Source organism: Ranitomeya variabilis, chromosome 2, assembly GCF_051348905.1.
Source record: "Ranitomeya variabilis isolate aRanVar5 chromosome 2, aRanVar5.hap1, whole genome shotgun sequence".
NCBI classification, from domain to species: Eukaryota; Metazoa; Chordata; class Amphibia; order Anura; family Dendrobatidae; genus Ranitomeya; species Ranitomeya variabilis.
This window is the reverse complement of record NC_135233.1, coordinates 731,303,665-731,323,152: the sequence shown is the minus strand read 5'-3', so window position 1 is coordinate 731,323,152 and position 19,488 is coordinate 731,303,665. Positions and strand designations below refer to the sequence as shown.

General features: G+C 41.4%; 1 protein-coding gene across 4 annotated transcripts in view; it reads right to left on the bottom strand.

Annotated features, from left to right (window-relative positions):
• The window catches only part of WASF1 (WASP family member 1), a 134,582-nt gene that overhangs the window by 50,482 nt on the left and 64,612 nt on the right, over window positions 1-19,488 (bottom strand). For all 4 annotated transcript variants that reach the window (XM_077289554.1, XM_077289555.1, XM_077289556.1 and 1 more), the window contains exon 2: window positions 7,429-7,588. In XM_077289554.1, the coding sequence (XP_077145669.1) occupies window positions 7,429-7,561 (133 nt within the window). In that variant the 5' untranslated portion in view covers window positions 7,562-7,588. The remainder of the gene's footprint in view (window positions 1-7,428; window positions 7,589-19,488) is intronic.

Here is a 19,488-nt window from a genome sequence, read left to right as displayed (position 1 = left end):
AGCCGGCTCTTTGTATTGGCTCGTTCACGAACGACACATCACTAACACACACCACTTGTGTGATAGCAGATCACAGGGCAGTCACACACAAAATGGCTCTGCCCTGTGATGCTGCTCTTCATTCTGCCCCAGGGATATTAGACCACCCAAAAGGGGAGGGAAATGGTGATGTCAGCAGGTACTGCCCCAATTTTCCAGCTAACAGTAAAGCTGGTAAGTCTCACTATAGCTGCTTGAGGTCTAAAACGGAAAATGCTCCCCCTAGTGGTAAATATATATATTTGTAAGAAAATCTATAATATTTTTCATATAGAAATGTTTGGAAACAGTGCAAACATTGCATTAGTACATTTTATTTACTATTTTAAGCTTAATTTCACAAAAAAACAAACTACAAGAAAACTGGTGGCACCTTCCCTTTAAGAAGAATCTGTCAACCTTTGGGACGTTTTTACCTATTAATATGGGCACATGACCTGGAAATAGAATGGGTGAAATAGTCATACCTGTATGCCCATATCTGCGGTCTTGATGTGCAGAAATTGTCTTTTATTCTGTTATGGTAATGAGGTCTTCCAGGCTCCGTGGCATGTGGTACGTATACGAAAACTCAGCCTTCGGTCTTCGTTTGCGCACCCCCCCTCCTGTCAGCATCGCAGGGTCCAGTGACATGTATTGCGGGCCGCGGAATCCTGCACCCTGCAATAGCGCGATTATACGTACCTTTTCCGCCATGTTATGGGCATTGGCTTCACTGTTCTTCAACTGAAGTAGCAGTGACTCGCCAGCACCTGCGCAGAAGAACAAATTGGAGCCAATATCTATAGCAGGGTGGAAAAAGTACGTATAAGCGCGCTTTTGCAGGGATCTGGCGCGGGATTCCGGCGCCAGCAATACACGTCAATGGGTCCTGTGATGCTGATGGGAGGGGGTATGTAAACACAGACTGGAGGCAGAGTTTTCTTCCGGGCATTGCACATCATGAAGCCTGGAAGAACACATTACCATAACAGAATATAAAAAGATTTTTGCACATCAAGACTGCAGATATGGGCATACAGGTATGACTATTCAACCATCCTATTTCCTGGCTGTGTGCCTATATTAATAGGCAAAAAAAATCCAGGGGGGTGACAGATTATCTATAAAGATAACCTTTTCACAGTACATGTGCCTGCTGACAGGTCCCTTTTACCAAAGAGACTAGTGCTCACCCAGCATAACACAAGGGTAAAAACAAAAAAAAATCCTACTAAGTAAACCATTCCAGTTCATTTTCTGTAAAACTAATTAATTGTGCACTAATGTGACTTAATAATTGCTTTATTATAAAATTATTTAGATTTTAGGGTGGCCATAAAATGTATAAAAAAATGTAAGAAGAAATCCTTTAAATATTTAGTTGTCCTTCAGCATAAATTCCAAGGATAAAACAAAACCTCAAATTAAAATACACTGCGAGTGCAGTCTGAATTTCACCTCGAGAGATTTATCCACTTTGTAACGAAGAGATAGAACTGAGTGATCTCTCTCTTGTGCTTTGATTAGAGAGAACTAACCATGGAGCCCGTGCACCCTAGACAGCTACAGAACTGAGGCACGCTTGGTTCAGCTCCAAATTCGTGTGTTCTGCATAGGAAGACGGAAAAATGATGATATCTAACAGCGCTGGGAGAGAAATGAAACATGTCCCATCCTTTATCCCGACATAGAATGGAAGGTCACATGCACACGTTGAGTATTTGAGGAGGTTTTTTTTACCTCAGCTGGTATGGAACAGTCAGGGGAAAAGTATAATACAAACCCGTCACCTCTTCTGTATTTATCACCCACTGCTGGTTTTGGTGAACAAATACTGAGGTAAAAACCTCACCAAATACTGATTATGTGAATGTGGCCTTAGAGTTAGGAAGCCTCAATACACATTAGTTGCGAAAAAGCGCAGGTTTGGCAGACTTCACACAAATGTGTATGGGTTATTAGTCTATATACTCAGTATAAAGCATGTGCAGCAGCGCATACAGCCAATGGCCTGCATGGACTACTACTACACATGCTCCTATAGGGGTTCTCCTTCCTTAAAAACAAGGCTACCTCTACACACACACAATGTACAATTTTCTTTCTGTCAGATTTGCAAATTGTGATCAATTTTACTTGGGGCTAATTTTATGATCTTTACCAAAGGGTTGTGGCTCACAGGATTCTCTTGTCTTTAACTTGCTCTGCATTATTACCGCCCCTTAGTGCTAATTTTTATGCTCTTTGCCAAGTAAAAAGCCCCGTATCTCTGTTTGATTATTTTTTTTAAAAATGGTTTACTTAGGGAAGCAGTGAAATAAGAACAAAAATGAGCCATTTCTCACTTGGTGACAGGTCCTCTAAATTCTCAAACGCTTATCTGCGCAGCTTGTGCCATCTACTCGGGCAGAGCCGCTGAACTCACAGAATGGCTGCAGCGCCATTGACGCGATATCAGCACTGTAGACAACATACAATGTGAGCAGCAGCAGAGACTCAGCATAACCTGAACATTGATTTTCTACAACCAAAAACCTTATAAATTCACAGGTTGCACTTTCTTGTTTTTTTTACCAAAAATATCCGGTCCCAAGTTTGCCTCTTCCTGTCGACATGATGTTGGCGCAGTAGCCAATGTCATACACCAGGAGTTGCAAGTGCCACTCCCTGGTGGACCAGGGAAAGGAGAGTACAGCATGGTTTATTATTATTCTATAATAAATTGCCCTCGGGCCCGAACATTGTCTATAAAGGACTAACCCTGTTAATAAATCTTGCCTTTTTAAATTTCAATTGCTCATCATTTTTCAAAAACGACATTCTGCAATCACAGCTGGGGGTTTGCTACAATTGCATCCAGTGTGAGGCAGTGATGGGAATCATAGGAGAGGTGTCCCCCAGCATGTGCGTAACATACTGAACCCGCTGGAGAGTGTTGTAATTACAGCCATAGCTGTAGAACGCAAAATGAAAGCGAGCGTGGACTCGGTCAAGCTCGGAGTCAGATTTAGGAAAACCTGACATGGGCTTTTATTTTTGGAGGGATCTGTGGGAAGGTAGTGGGACGGATCTCTCCCTCCAGTCGGGTCTTGGAAGTGGCCCATGGCCACGATTCCCATTTAAACTTTCAGGTAAGGGTTGGGTGTGTCAGTGTTGGTTTGCAAGCAGCAGAGCAGGAGGTGCTGTCTGTGTGAGATTAAACACAGACCAGAGACTTGAGCAAAGCCTTCACCGCTACCATGTGTCATACAGTCATCCACGGCAAAGGACTGACATGGATGTTCCGGCTGTGAACTGGAATATAAAGTTTTAGATTTATTTTGTAAGTTGGCAAATACGGATGTTTAAGTTGAACTTTTTTGGGTCATTTGTAAGCCAAAACCAGGAGGAGAAGAGTCAGATGAAAAGTATAATAGAAACACGTCCCCACTGCCGGATGTATCACCCACTCCTGGGTTTGGCTTACAGATACTACTGTGAAATACTGACCAAATACTGAACGTGGCCTAAACAAGACCCAAAACGGTCATTGTTCGAGCTGCTGAATTCTGTGCTTCTCTCCAGTGTTACCAGTTTCACCAACACTCGCAACCTATTATGTGAAAGTGAAGAAAACCAGACATGACATGACACATGTTTCCAAACATCGAAAAAATGGTTGCCATGAAAAAACACTTGGGAGAAAGTAGCACAAATCGGGTCTTATTGACATAAATTGGGAGTTATTTATCAGCGTGTACTAGCCTGATTTACGGCTTTAAATTACTGTACAGATGCTGTGGATCCATAGGTTGTAAAGCTGACAAGCATGAAGATAGGAATGATTTGTGGTTACCTCCAGTACTGCTGCATACGAACGCCATCGATTCTCAGGGATTTATTCAAACATGTGGCTTTTATTCAAAGCGTTTCAAAGTATCAAGCATGTTTTTCTTCTTCAGGAAATTAGCACATACAAGCATCAGATGTACAAGGTTCTTTCTGTCTGATGCTTGTATGTGTTATTTCCTGAAGAAGACATGCTTGACACTTTGAAACGCGCTGGATAAAAACCACGTGTTTGAATAAATCCTTGAGAATTTACATCTTCCATACATATCAACGTTGGAGATATCCACAAATTATTCCCATCTTCAAAATGGTAGCCATGTCATACTACAAGCAACCAACACGCCAGACAATACCATTCTGTAAGGGTGCATGGTTTTTTTTTCTGCACAGATTTTTGAAAAAACCAGAATGATTTCCTAATTCCAGCAAAGTGAAAGAGATCCTTGTAGTCTCATTACACACGTTACTTATTTTTTCCTGGCAAATTTGCAGCCAAATTAAATCTGCAGTATGTCAATTCTTTCAGCGTTTTTGCTGCTGATTTCACACACTCCAATGAATGGGAAAACACATGCAAAAAAGGCACAAAAAAGTCACGAGAACGCATGTATTTTAGGTTTACCATTTCCGCCAACAAATCATTATTTCCAGCAGATTTTTCTGCTGCAAATACTGAACATATGAACATACTATAAAGTCGCTTCATCTAAAAAAATACAACCTGTGAGCAGCATTTTGTCGAGAGAAAGAGCCCTAATTCCAGCGATGTGACACTTACTGGGCTGCTTGCTGTCATTTTGATAGAATTACTGTTTTATCATTAAAGGACTAGTAACCTGCTGCCATGCAGTCCTATATATTCATGAGCGATGTATAATCTTACCCCGCCAGCTTTCTACATATGCACTGTTCAGGCAGAAAACTGCCAATCAGTGGTTTGGGCAGCGTTATACATTGTTCAGAATTCAGAGAACTGCTAGATCTACAGCAGATAAAACTGTGAATTTATCAAAACTACAGCAAGCAGTCCAGTAAGTGATACATAGCTTGAATCAGTGTTTTTACTTCTACACTGTGATATTCTCAGATGAGGTAGCCAAAACCTGGTGTGGTGAGAGTCTCTTTAAATGATACAAAATGTTTTGCGTGAAATATAGATATATGCTGAATGTTAAAGTCATATGAGCAATACATTTTCAGCTGGATCTTAATTTGCAGAATGAATTACCATATTTTTAGCATCGCTCTAATTGAATTTTTACCTGCTGATTTTATTATTCTCCAGCTTTCCTTCTTTGACAGCTGGCAGCCCTTTGTGCTTCATGGCGGTTATTTAACCAATTTGTTGCACTGCACAAACCACCAAATTATTCCAGAAAGAATCATTTCAAAAAATGCATTCTGAAATGTAATCACCATACTGGAGATAGTAAAGAGGATAATGACTGGTTTTACACCTCCCAGAGATCCACGGTGCTGGCAGCTCTGAATGGCTGAATCTTGGCAGCTCGGACCCAATCTACAATGAGTGACTATATAACCATTTCATAGCCACAGCAGAAACAACGCTTATGTGCAGTACAACCAGATGAGCAGCTTATAAGAATGTGTGATACCTGGACCCATTGCAGTCAGACGAAGCCTAAACACCACTTACCAAAATGTTATCTTTAATCATTTCACGGAAAGACAGGTTTTGGGCAAAGATGCAAAAAGACTTTTTGGTATTCTGCATTCTCTGGCTTAAAACATATATGCCTTTTTTGGGGTAGTCTGATGTGTATTTTTTTTTTTTAAATCTAAAGCCAGAAATGGATCCAGCAGGAAGGAGCTATACAGGACTCTGTATACAGAATCAGGCAAAAACATCTGGAATTGCTGACCTTTGCCCAAAAAGCAGAAAAAAACAACAACAAACGAGCACATATAAAATAGATTTCTTAAAAGGCACAAATAGAATAATGAGTTGGGTGCAAACAAAATAAAAAAGCAAAAAAAAACACACAAACCAGGCACAATGGCTGTCTGAGGAATGTTCTGCCACACTGAATGCACCTGGGCACGCAAATAATCAAGATCCGCTGCTGGCAGCTTCGTTTGCAATTGTCGACAAATGACTCCCAGATGTGCTCAATGGGAGACAAGTCACGAGAGGTAGAAGGCCATTGTAGCATGTTTATACACTATGCCCAAGAGCATTCAGTGTGGTAGAACATTCTTCAGACAAATATTTTGGAGTGTGAGAAGAAAAAAATGGCACTCACCGTCCCTTGAAATCTTCCTATATTCATGAAGTTTAAAACATGGCAGCAGGCTGAGAATGCATCTCGGTAAGGACTATAACTGTTTCCAGCTCCTCTGCACTTCAACCGCTCCCGATTCAACCTGCGGTCGTGTTTTAAACTTCATGAATAAAGGAAGATTTTAATTGATGGTGAGTGCCAGGGCCCTGTAGGTTTGGAATTCTTTTTCCCTTAATAATAAAGACCTTCATTTAAAAGCTGAATTTTGTGTTTACTTGTGTTATCTTTGTCTAATATTTACACACACACACACACACACACACACACACATCTAAATACAAACACACACGCATATATTTAGATCTATATACACACACACACACACACACACACACATAAATCTATATCTACAGTACACACACACACGCATATATTTATACCTATATACACACAAACACACACACACACACACACACGTGTGCATGTGTTCTCAATAGGGACAGTGGAGTAAACCACTGCCAGACACTGCTAAGTATAACGTTTGGACATATGAAAATCCAACAGCCCGAATCCCCTTCATCATACATCGTAGGAGAGTCCGGACACTTCCATCCACATCAGACAGATGGCAGGTCCCACCAAAATCTGCGAGTTTGGTTGACATTAATCTAAACTCATAATTAGCTTCCTTACCAGATCCAGTGCGCTACAAACAATATATGAAGCCTGACAGGTTGGTATACAAAACACTATTTTCCCTTTGCATTACTGTTTAAATATACAGTACCTTGAGTACTGCAGACACTTTTTGATAACCTTGGTCAGATCTGTGCCTTGCTACAATTCTGTCTCTGAGCTCCTTGGCCGGTTCCTTTGACCTCATGATACTCATTTGGTCTGACATGCACTGTGAGCTGTGAGGTCTTATACTATCTATCTATCTATCTATCTATATATACACATACATATGTATTATAAAGGAGTAGAACCATCTCAAGGAGGATCACAAGGAAATGGACAGCATGTGACTTAAATATGAGTGTCTGAGCAAAGGTTCTGAATACTTATGACCATGTGATATTTCAGTTATTTTTTACTAAATATGCTAACATTTCTACATTTCTGTTTTTTTTTCAGTGAAGATGGGGTGCAGAGTGTACATTAATGAGAAAGAAAATTAACTTTTTTTGAATTTACCAATTGGCTGCAATGGAACAAAGAGTGAAAGATTTAAAGGAGTCTGAATACTTTCCGTACCCACTGTATATTCCACAGGCCTACACAGTATATAGTGTATGCATAAAGAGAAGTATAGAAATACTAACATACTTACTCAGGCTGCTAAGTTGCCTAATAATATTTGCCAAAGAAATATTTGTCACACATTCTAATTCATTCTTGATCCCCCTCGGCAGGGCAGTGTGGCACAAATGCCTGGGATCGATGTTTCTTTTAACGAGTGGCATCCTTGCTCAAAGAAGATAGTATCCTACCTGCAACAACAAAAACAATGTCAAAATATTTACAGTCATTATCAAAAACCATACACGAATATATGTATGCTGCCAGTAATACCCTGAACTGAAGGGATCGTACAACCCTGTACTTTTTTATTCTCCAAGACAGCTTTGCTAGTAGTGTCTAGTGCCTGCCATATTTGACTACTGCACTTAAAGGGAATCCGTCAACAGATTTTTGCCACTTAATCTGAGAGCATCATACCGTAGAGGCAGAAATCCTGATTCCAACAATGTGTTACTTACTGGGCTGCTTGTGGTAGTTTTGATAAAAATCACTGTTTTATCAGTAAGACATCATCACTATAAAAGACTAGTAAACCTACTGCCATGTTGTCCTTCAATTCATGAGCTCTGTAGAACCCTGTCACTGATTGGAAGCTTTCTGCCTATGCACAGTGTACACAAAAATCTGCCAATCAGTGGTGTGGGCAGGGTGATACATCTCAGTGTTAAAATAACTGGTAGAAATGCAGCAGATAAACTGCAGCAAGAAGCCATGAAAGTGATACATCGCTAGAATCAGAGTCTCTGCCCTTACACTATTCTGCTGCCAGATGGGGGTAGCAAAAACCTGGTGACAGATTCCCTTTAAATAACATGCACATTTCATAAAACCTTACATGCTTGTTAACAGGGGAAGAAAGGTTAATTGGGCCAAGAGTTATCATACATCTGTGGACATATATTAAGATTTACTAATTATCTTAAGAAAGTTGATTATATCTAGGAAATACAGCAGACATAAGTGCAAATGAGGTCAGTGGAACTTGAACTACATAGCTGACCCTACAGTCTTTATAACAGTCAATGTCTGTACTAATAACAAAGGCCACTGCTGTGTGATCATGGACATTTCACCTTTATACCCACACAAATCAGTACAATTATTGATCTTTAAGTGTCTGATCCATTCTGGCTTGCCTGGTACTGTAGCTTCACCTAAATTATTCGGATGGGGCTAGGCTACAGTACCAGACACAGCTTCAATAGGATGGCAGCGATTCCTGTAGGACTACACTTATTAACCCCTTCATGACCAGAGGTATTTTCGTTTTTGCATTTTCGTTCTTTGCTCCCCTTCTTCCCAGAGCCATAACTTTTTAAATTTTTCGGTCAAAATAGCCATGTGAGGGCTTGTTTTTTGTGGGACAAGTTATACTTTTGAACGACACCATTGGTTTTAACATATCCTATACTGGAAAACGGGAAAAAAATTCTAAGTGCGGTGAAATTGCAAAAATAAGTGCAATCCCACGGTTGTGTTTTTTTTTTAACCATATTCACTAATTTCTAAAACTGACCTGCCATTATGATTCTCCAGGTCATTACGAGAACATAGACCAAACATGTCTAGGTTCTCTTATTTAAGTGGTGAAAAAAAAAAAATCAAAAATAAAAGGGGGGAAAAAAAATGCTGCCATTTTCAGATACCCATCATGTCTTCATTTTTCTTGATCTCGGATCAGGTGAGGGCTTATTTTTTGCGCCACGAGCTGACGTTTTTATTGATACCACTTTGATGTAGACATGATCTTTTAATCGCCTGTTATTGCATTTTAATGCAATGTTGCGGCAACCAAAAAACTTAATTCTGGCGTTTTGAATTTTTTTCTCGTTACGCCATTTAGCGATCAGGTTAATTATTTTTTTATATTGATAGATCGGGCAATTCTTAATGCGTCAATACCAAATATGTGTATATTTGATTTTTGTATTATTGTTTAATTTTGAATGGGGAGAAAGGGGGGTGATTTGAACACACACACACACATATATATATGTATATTTTTTTTTTTACTTTTGGCATTCTTCAATAGTCTCCATGGGAGACTAGAAGCTGCCTTAATCCGATCGTCTCTGTGAAATACTGGCGATGATCAGATAGCCTGTGCGTTGCAGAAATGCTCACTTGCTATCAGCGCCAACAACCGTGTGACTCTCATAGCAATCTGGCTATGACAACCAAAGAGGTCCTCTGAGTATTTGTAAGTGCTCGGAGATTTAGTTTTCATCGCCACAGCTGAATGATTTACATCGGTGACCCACGATCATGTGACGGGATCACCGATGCGCGGGATTTCCAGTGCACTTCCGGTAAACGCGCGTTAAAAAAAAAAACTGTCAGAGATTGACAGCGGCATTTAACAGGTTAACAGCCGAAGGTAGATCGCGATTCCACCTCTGCGGTTGTTAGAGGCACATGTCAGCTGTTCAAAACAGCTGACATGTGTAGGGAAAGATGTGGGCTCAGCGCCAGAGCCCAGATCAAAGGGAGGGATTCCGTCGTGGGCATACTATTACGCCCAACGCCGGAAAGGGGTTAATACAGAATCCTATTTAGGTGACCTATCCTTAGTCATATCCTGAAAAACTATGTTAATTGAAATTAGAACCCAAGCCCAAAATATTTACAAAAGAAAACGATCCCTTAAGTCAGACCTAAACAAACTGCGGCCCGCAGGCTACATCCGGCCCTCTGGTTGTTCCTGTCTGGTCCAAGGACTGAGACAGCTGAATGACAAACACTGGTCCATGGGTCGCACCATGCCCTCCTCTGCCCGCTGTCACCGCTATGTGCATCCTCACGCTGTATATAGGTGGTCATGTGGGGCACACGTTGTATATAAGAGGCTATATGGACACGTGCTATATATAAGAGGATGTGGGGCTCATGCAGTATATAAAGGGCCATGTGGGGCACATGCTCTATATTAGAAGCTATGTGGGGCACATGCAGTATATAAGAGGCTATATAGGGGCTTATGCTGTATATGGGAGCTCATACTGAATATAGGAGGCTATTTGGGGGCTTAATACTGTATATAGGAGGTTTTTGGGGTCTAATATTGAATGTAGGAGGCTATGTGGGCGCTATGTTGGGGCTCATTGTGTAAAGGAGGCTATATGGGGGCTCAAACAATGATAGGGGGCTGTATGTAAGCTCTTACGGTATATAGAGGGGCTGTGTGCAAGTTCATGTGGTATGTAGGGGGATGTCAGCATACTTAATTGTGCTCAATATTAAGTTATATGATCAATATTAATATAATGAACATGTTAATATTCATATTTAGAAGAATCAGCTTCAGCCTACTGGTTCGGACCTCCACAACAGATATATACAATATATACTATCTATATATATATATATTTATTTTTTACACAATACAAAGCCCTTACAGTGTCAACAAGACACTTCAGGAAACCCATGAAGAAATGCATACATCCATAAGCTATAAATGAAAGTGCTAAAATAGATTTATAAATAATAATCCCTGATAATTAAATTTATGAATAATAAAAGGTACCAAATTAAAAGGTACCAAATTTAATAATAAAAATTTCTTCTTGAAATATTATATTGCAAGAATGAACTGGTATGTGCATCTGCTGCTAGGGTTTTCAATATGAAGAAATTCCACCACCCACTCAAACATCAAAATTTTTGCAGAACTGGCAGCTTCGCCTCCACTACCTCATACATGACTAGCATAATTATCGAAAATGCCAACAGAACATTCCACGCTGCAAGACAATTATTTTTGAGTACACCAGCAACCATACTATACATTCACTTGTGTCAATCTAGATTGTTACATTAGTGTAATTAGCTGTTAATTACAGCTGTCCCATGAACAACGTACATGTTAACCCCTTTAGGACCGTTTTTGCAGACAAGTTGTACTTTTGAATGACACCATCCATTTTATCATATGATGTGAGGGAAAGCATGAAATAAATTCCAAGTGTGGCAAAATTGCTAAAAATTATTATTATTTTTATGCAAATTGCCTCTTCAGAGAAAAAGAGGACTTACCTCTATAGCGCCACCTGTTGGAATCAGCGATCCTACAAGTCACAATTAACCCTTTAACGAGTCATGCAATATGACTTAGGATAAAAGCCAAATCAGTATCTCAATTCGCAGACACGGTGTTTCGGGCTGTTGGCCCTCGTCAGTGCGAAGGGTGAGAACTAATTTGGCTAGGTGAGAGGCTCTGGACTGGGGTCTTAGGGGTAACATTTCTCCTTGTGGAGAGTGACATACCAGCTGGCTTGTCAAGGTAAGGAGGCTTATTCGCCGTGCAATGCTCCTCTGGGAAATCTAATATGCAAATTGCCTCTTCGCAAAAAAGAGGACTTAACTCTATAGCGCCACCTGTTGGAAGTATTATTTTTTTTTAATTTACGGTGTTCGTTTTAATTTAACACTGACCTGGCAATGTGATTATTCAGGTCTGTATGATTATGGCAATACCAAAATGGAACAGTTTTTCTTTTATTTAAGTGATGAATAACATCAGAAATTTGTAATTTAAAAACAAACAAACAAAAAAAACTGTTTGCTCTCTTGAGGCATGGAAGTATAGTGGTATATGAGAATGGAGACTGACAAACAACCTGTACAGCTAACTAGCCATTTTTGTCAGGTTGACAAATCCATGTTTTTGTGGACAAAGTATTCATTTTATTTATTTATTTTACTCACTTATAAAGCTCCATTAATTCCACAGCGCTTTACAGACATTATCATCGCTGTCCCCATTGGGGCTCACAATACAGATTCCCTATCAGGATGTCTTTGGAATGTGGGAGTGAATCGGAGAACTCGGAGGAAACCCACGCAAACTAACTGGAGAGCATACAAACTCCTTGCAGATTTTGTCCCTGGTGGGATTTGAACTCAGGACCCCCACTAACCACTGAGTCACCATGCTACATGTGAGAGGCATGGACCATCCATAGGTCTCCTGACCTAAAGTTGACAACCTCTTTCAACTTTCTCTGTGTCTCTTAGGAGACTCATAGCCATTCTATGCATCGCAATCCACATTTAAAAGCCAAAACACAGATGTGTGATTCCGACCTGTTAATGGTTATACTATTGCCCATCAGTACAGAAAAATAACTCCGATAACACTTTTTTGTCATTCATAATCAAAATCTAGTAAATACATTTATAACCTTCACTACTTATACAATAGATTAGCACATCAATTCAACAATCTAGGGAAAATATGTACTGCGCAGGTTGAATTTTAATATGCTTGATACCAACAGTTACCCTATGAATGTGACCAGATTCATGTTCGGGCCCATTTTCTGTTTACTGGACTAACGGACTACCGAAGTCTACTGACCTCCCTAAAGAGGACATCTCCCTCTCAGTGTACGGCACCACAATAACACCTCGGCAGCTGGCACGCTGTCTGGGTGTTACGAGGGGCGTTCATTAAAGATTTCCCCTGACTCACTTCTATTTATCACAGGATCCTGAAACTGCACATGTGTAATGATACAAGTCTTTATGGGTTTCGTGCCAATTTGCAACTCAGAACTGATAACGGTCTTGATTTTCAGGTGCTGAAGTGATGTGAGGTTTGATAATGGACCCAGTGGGATACAGAACCGTCATCAAGTTCCTTTACAAGTTCCTTTACTTGAAAGGCCACACACCAAAGAAGACGTTCGATGAAATTAAAGAGGTTTATGGTGATGATTTCCCATCATATGATGTAGTCAAGAACTAGCATCGTCAATTCAAATTTGGTCGGACTTCGGTGCAAACAGCTCCAATGCCATTTTGGAAAATCGCCTCGTAACCATTCGCCACCTAGCCCAAAATGTCAAGATTAGTGTTGGGTCTGTGGAAAAAATCATCCAAGACAATCTTCACACATAAGGTATCCACTCACTGGGTTCCCCGGCTGCTCACACAGGTGGCGCTATAGAGTTTAAGTCCTCTTTTCCTCTGAAGAGGCAATTTACATATTATGTTTCCCAGAGGAGCATTGCACGGCGAATAAGCCTCCTTACCTTGACAAGCCAGCTGGTATGTCACTCTCCATAAGGAGAAACGTTACCCCTTAGACCGCACTCCAGAGCCCCTCACCTAGCCAAATTAGTTCTCATGCTTCGCACTGACGAGGGCCAGCAGCCCGAAACACCGTGTCTGCGAATTGAGATACTGATTTGGCTTTTATCCTAAGTCATAATACACGACTCGTTAGAGGGTTGATTGTGACTTGTAGGATCGCTACTTCCCACAGGTGGCGCTACAGAGTTTAAGTCCTCTTTTTCTCTGAAGAGGCAATTTGCACACACCTTTCCAGAATCAGGAATGAGTTGATTGCTCTCAGGCTCTATTGACGATGTGCCATGGAAACCAGGAGGACTTTTTCAACAGACTGATCACACAGGATGAAAGCCGAGTCCATCTCTATGATCCTGAGACTGAAGTCCAGTCGATGCAATGGAAGCATCATGACTCACCGCCTTCCAAAGACATACTGATATGGAATTTAGATTGTGAGTCCCATTGGGGACAGCGATGATAATGTGTGCAAACTGTAAAGCGCTGCGGTATATGTTAGCGCTATATAAAAATAAAGATTATTTATTTATTTATAAGGCACATGCCCAACCCTCGACAGGCAAAGTCAAGCTCACAGTATTTTGGGACCAGTACGGAGTACTATTGATGGATTTCCTAGCAAAGGGTACCATGATTACTGGGGCATACTGTGCTTCACTGCTGCAGAAATTGAGGGACAAACAACAAACGAAAAAAATGGATGATAACTGGTCAGACCAATTGTAAAAAACTATAAACTTTATTAATGATTTTTAACAATATAAAACCAGGTGGAAGGGGGAGAAGTGGTAACAACACAGAATACACTGCTGAAAGGATAACAAGAAGGGCGCACCCAGGACTGACAGTCCTCCAAAGTTAGGAATTGTATGTATAGGAATAGAAAAAACAAGCAGAATTGAAAAAGTAAAATATAAAAAACTAAGTAAACATAACCAAAAGTAGATAGACTATGTAAGGGGGGCAACCAAGCTACCAGCAACCGTTCACCAAGTATAGATGGGTATTCAGGCAGCGGCTACCATAATACTACCACAATGAATGCCACTGCCTAATAGACCAACACCATAATTGCCGCTGTAACAAGGTACCCACCGCACAGAGGACTGGAATCCTGGGGACGCGCTTCTGCCCCAACGCGCGTTTCGGCGATCACACCTTCGTCAGGGAGCATAGGTCGTATGTGCACATGGGGTTTAAAAGCACCAAGACCGGAAATGCGGGAGTGCGAGGGTGCGGCGACAGAGAGTGCACGTGTGGCTCATAGAAACTGAAGAAAGCGTCCGCATGTACAGGAAGTAGAGGGGCGTGGCAACCGGGAGCAGCTGTGCGGCACCATGGAAACAAGAGCGTCGGCCGCGTCCGAGGAAAGCCGAAGGCAGCCGAGGATCACTGGGGCCCCATGTGATCCGAGGCAACCAACGGCCACCGCGGAAGCGCGCAGGCGCATATGGATCACACAGTGCGTGCACCTGTAGCCGCAACCAGAGTGAACCTACTGCTACAAATAAAATGTAATATTGTGGGTATACATGTCACAGGAGTAAGTAAATGTTGTTTACAATAATAATTCAGCAGAGATTGTCATAATGGAATCAGCCACTTGCCACGATGGCAATTATCGCACAGCATAGAAGAAACATTGCCAGTTTGGCACCACCAAAGATACTTATTAGAAGGGGCACAACTTAAATAAGTGGTAGCATAGTATCAATAATGCATCGACAATTCTGCATATAATGGCCACAAATAAGCCCACTGAAACCAAACTAAACAATGGTGGGAATTTATAATGCTGGCAGCCTCTGACAAAATCCATACAAACACTGCAATATGACATATTTATCACAATCAGATATCTAAGAATAAATTAATAACATATGTAACAGTATCTATATAAATACAGTATGGGACAATCAATAATACAAAACTTAATAGCTTATAGCCACAGTCCATTTTTTCTTCATTCCTTCTAGAAGATACTCTTATTCAAGACTTGAACCGACGATATCCACATCAAAGCGCCGGAGACCAAAGACTCAAACGGGCCACAGAGCACAACCAGGTCGACATGTGCTGGAAATAAAACAGGTAAGTTAAAAACAAAAATAAAAACACAACAGCATGTAAGTGTTGGTACTATACAGACAAAACCAACAACCACAGAAGTTGGCATAGGGAAAGGAACCTCAATTAAAGCAATGAGTATTAAAGAAAGGGGGCATAACTAATATTGTCATTTAATCCAGCCGGTTGTACCGTGCCCAGAGTCCAGATGTACCTAGACTCGACACGGGCCAGCCTCTGGAAAGTACCACCCCCACGGATCCCCACATCAAGTAAATCAATACCTCTAGCCCTGAGAAGGCTGGCATCACAGTCATGAAACATCTTAAAATGGCGTGGTAGTGTTTTAAGGGTGGACTAAGACATCCCTAAGGTTCCTGGACCGTCTGACTGCAATGCCAGCCCTCTCCGGGAGGTAGCGTGCGATGACTGGATCAGCCCGCAACACATGCCAAGATTTTTGTAGGATCCTTTTCATCATTGGAAATTGGGAGTGGTATTTGGTAACAAAACGAACAATATCTTGCTTTTGTCTCACATTGCTCTTATATAATAATGAGTCCCTCGAAGAATATTTTGCTGTTGAAAGCTTTCTTTACACTACGTTTACTATGGCCTCGAGACAATAGCCGATTTTTTAAGTCATCTGCCTGATCAAGAAAATCCGCCTCAGTAGAACATGATCTATGATCCTGCCGGATCATCCGGAGTCTATGTGCCGTGTCCCGTTGTGGACACGGTACATTGATGACATTTTGATGATCTGGCGGGGTTCGGTTAATGATTTGCAGGATTTCATGACATCCTTAAATAATAATACTAGTAACATCAAATTAACATATAAATTCGATGGTCACACCATCGAATTTTTGGAAGTCATGTTAAAACGTGATGGACGTGGTGACCTGCAGACAGTTATCTACAGGAAACCAACTTCAACCAACCTCTTGTTGCACGCCTCCTCCTCACATCCTGACCATGTTATTCGTGCCATCCCCACAGGTCAGTTTCTCCGTCTACGTAGACTATGTTCTACTGAGGCGGATTTTCTTGATCAGGCAGATGACTTAAAAAATCGGCTATTGTCTCGAGGCCATAGTAAACGTAGTGTAAAGAAAGCTTTCAACAGAGCAAAATATTCTTCTTATTATATAAGAGCAATGTGAGACAAGAGCAAGATATTGTTCGTTTTGTTACCAAATACCACTCCCAATTTCCAATGATGAAAAGGATCCTACAAAAATCTTGGCATGTGTTGCGGGCTGATCCAGTCATCGCACGCTACCTCCCGGAGAGGGCTGGCATTGCAGTCAGACGGTCCAGGAACCTTAGGGATGTCTTAGTCCATAGTCATTATACAGGTGAAAAAGTGACTACTTTCCTGGACACTATGGCTGTTAGGGCGGGGTGTGTTCCGTGTGGCCGCTGCGTCGCATGCCCGAACATTGAGAGAGTTGGCGTATTTTCTAACTTTGATAGATCACGCGAATTTAAAATTAAGAAAAAAAATCACATGTACCAGCAGAAACGTGATCTATGTGGTAACATGCCCATACGACAAAATGTATGTTGGCATGACCACTCGCCAGCTAAAAATACGGATTCGTGAACATGTTCTGGGTATCGACGCTGCGGCCACGGTTGATGACACGTCCACCCTTAAAACACTACCACGCCATTTTAAGATGTTTCATGACTGTGATGCCAGCCTTCTCAGGGCTAGAGGTATTGATTTACTTGATGTGGGGATCCGTGGGGGTGATACTTTCCAGAGGCTGGCCCGTGTCGAGTCTAGGTACATCTGGACTCTGGGCACGGTACAACCGGCTGGATTAAATGACAATATTAGTTATGCCCCCTTTCTTTAATACTCATTGCTTTAATTGAGGTTCCTTTCCCTATGCCAACTTCTGTGGTTGTTGGTTTTGTCTGTATAGTACCAACACTTACATGCTGTTGTGTTTTTATTTTTGTTTTTAACTTACCTGTTTTATTTCCAGCACATGTCGACCTGGTTGTGCTCTGTGGCCCGTTTGAGTCTTTGGTCTCCGGCGCTTTGATGTGGATATCGTCGGTTCAAGTCTTGAATAAGAGTATCTTCTAGAAGGAATGAAGAAAAAATGGACTGTGGCTATAAGCTATTAAGTTTTGTATTATTGATTGTCCCATACTGTATTTATATAGATACTGTTACATATGTTATTAATTTATTCTTAGATATCTGATTGTGATAAATATGTCATATTGCAGTGTTTGTATGGATTTTGTCAGAGGCTGCCAGCATTATAAATTCCCACCATTGTTTAGTTTGGTTTCAGTGGGCTTATTTGTGGCCATTATATGCAGAATTGTCGATGCATTATTGATACTATGCTACCACTTATTTAAGTTGTGCCCCTTCTAATAAGTATCTTTGGTGGTGCCAAACTGGCAATGTTTCTTCTATGCTGTGCGATAATTGCCATCGTGGCAAGTGGCTGATTCCATTATGACAATCTCTGCTGAATTATTATTGTAAACAACATTTACTTACTCCTGTGACATGTATACCCACAATATTACATTTTATTTGTAGCAGTAGGTTCACTCTGGTTGCGGCTACAGGTGCACGCACTGTGTGATCCATATGCGCCTGCGCGCTTCCGCGGTGGCCGTTGGTTGCCTCGGATCACATGGGGCCCCAGTGATCCTCGGCTGCCTTCGGCTTTCCTCGGACGCGGCCGACGCTCTTGTTTCCATGGTGCCGCACAGCTGCTCCCGGTTGCCACGCCCCTCTACTTCCTGTACATGCGGACGCTTTCTTCAGTTTCTATGAGCCACACGTGCACTCTGTCGCCGCACCCTCGCACTCCCGCATTTCCGGTCTTGGTGCTTTTAAACCCCATGTGCACATACGACCTATGCTCCCTGACGAAGGTGTGATCGCCGAAACGCGCGTTGGGGCAGAAGCGCGTCCCCAGGATTCCAGTCCTCTGTGCGGTGGGTACCTTGTTACAGCGGCAATTATGGTGTTGGTCTATTAGGCAGTGGCATTCATTGTGGTAGTATTATGGTAGCCGCTGCCTGAATACCCATCTATACTTGGTGAACGGTTGCTGGTAGCTTGGTTGCCCCCCTTACATAGTCTATCTACTTTTGGTTATGTTTACTTAGTTTTTTATATTTTACTTTTTCAATTCTGCTTGTTTTTTCTATTCCTATACATACAATTCCTAACTTTGGAGGACTGTCAGTCCTGGGTGCGCCCTTCTTGTTATCCTTTCAGCAGTGTATTCTGTGTTGTTACCACTTCTCCCCCTTCCACCTGGTTTTATATTGTTAAAAATCATTAATAAAGTTTATAGTTTTTTACAATTGGTCTGACCAGTTATCATCCTTTTTTTCGTTTGTTGTTTGTCTATCTTAGATGATAGGTCTTGGTGGTCCACGTCACATATGGTACAGATTACTGCTATATTATGCGTTACCATGGTGATTAGTCATATAAGTTGGTATTTAGAAATTGAGGGAGGCCATCAAAACCAGGAGGCAAGTCAATGCACCAGTTCACAACTCACATGTTGCCCAAATGGAAGCATGCTTCTGTGGCTTTGAAATTCTACCGCATCCCTCTTATTCAACCGACCTCACACGATCGGACTTCCATTCCACCTCTTTCCAACAATTAAGTTATTTTTGAAGGGCAAGCATTTTCCAGATGATGAGACTCTGATTTCCGAAGTCACAATGTGGCTTTTGGAGCAACCTGTCGACTTCTATAAGCGAGGTGTTTACAGTTGCTTAAAGAGATGGGACAAGTGTGGGTCCCTATAGGTGGCATCTATGCAGAGAAGGACTAATAACTGTGTCAAGTTTCATTGCTCTCAGTCCACAGGAAGTGGGTCAGGGGAAATCTTTAATTAACGCCCCTTGTATGTGGGTCACCAATCTT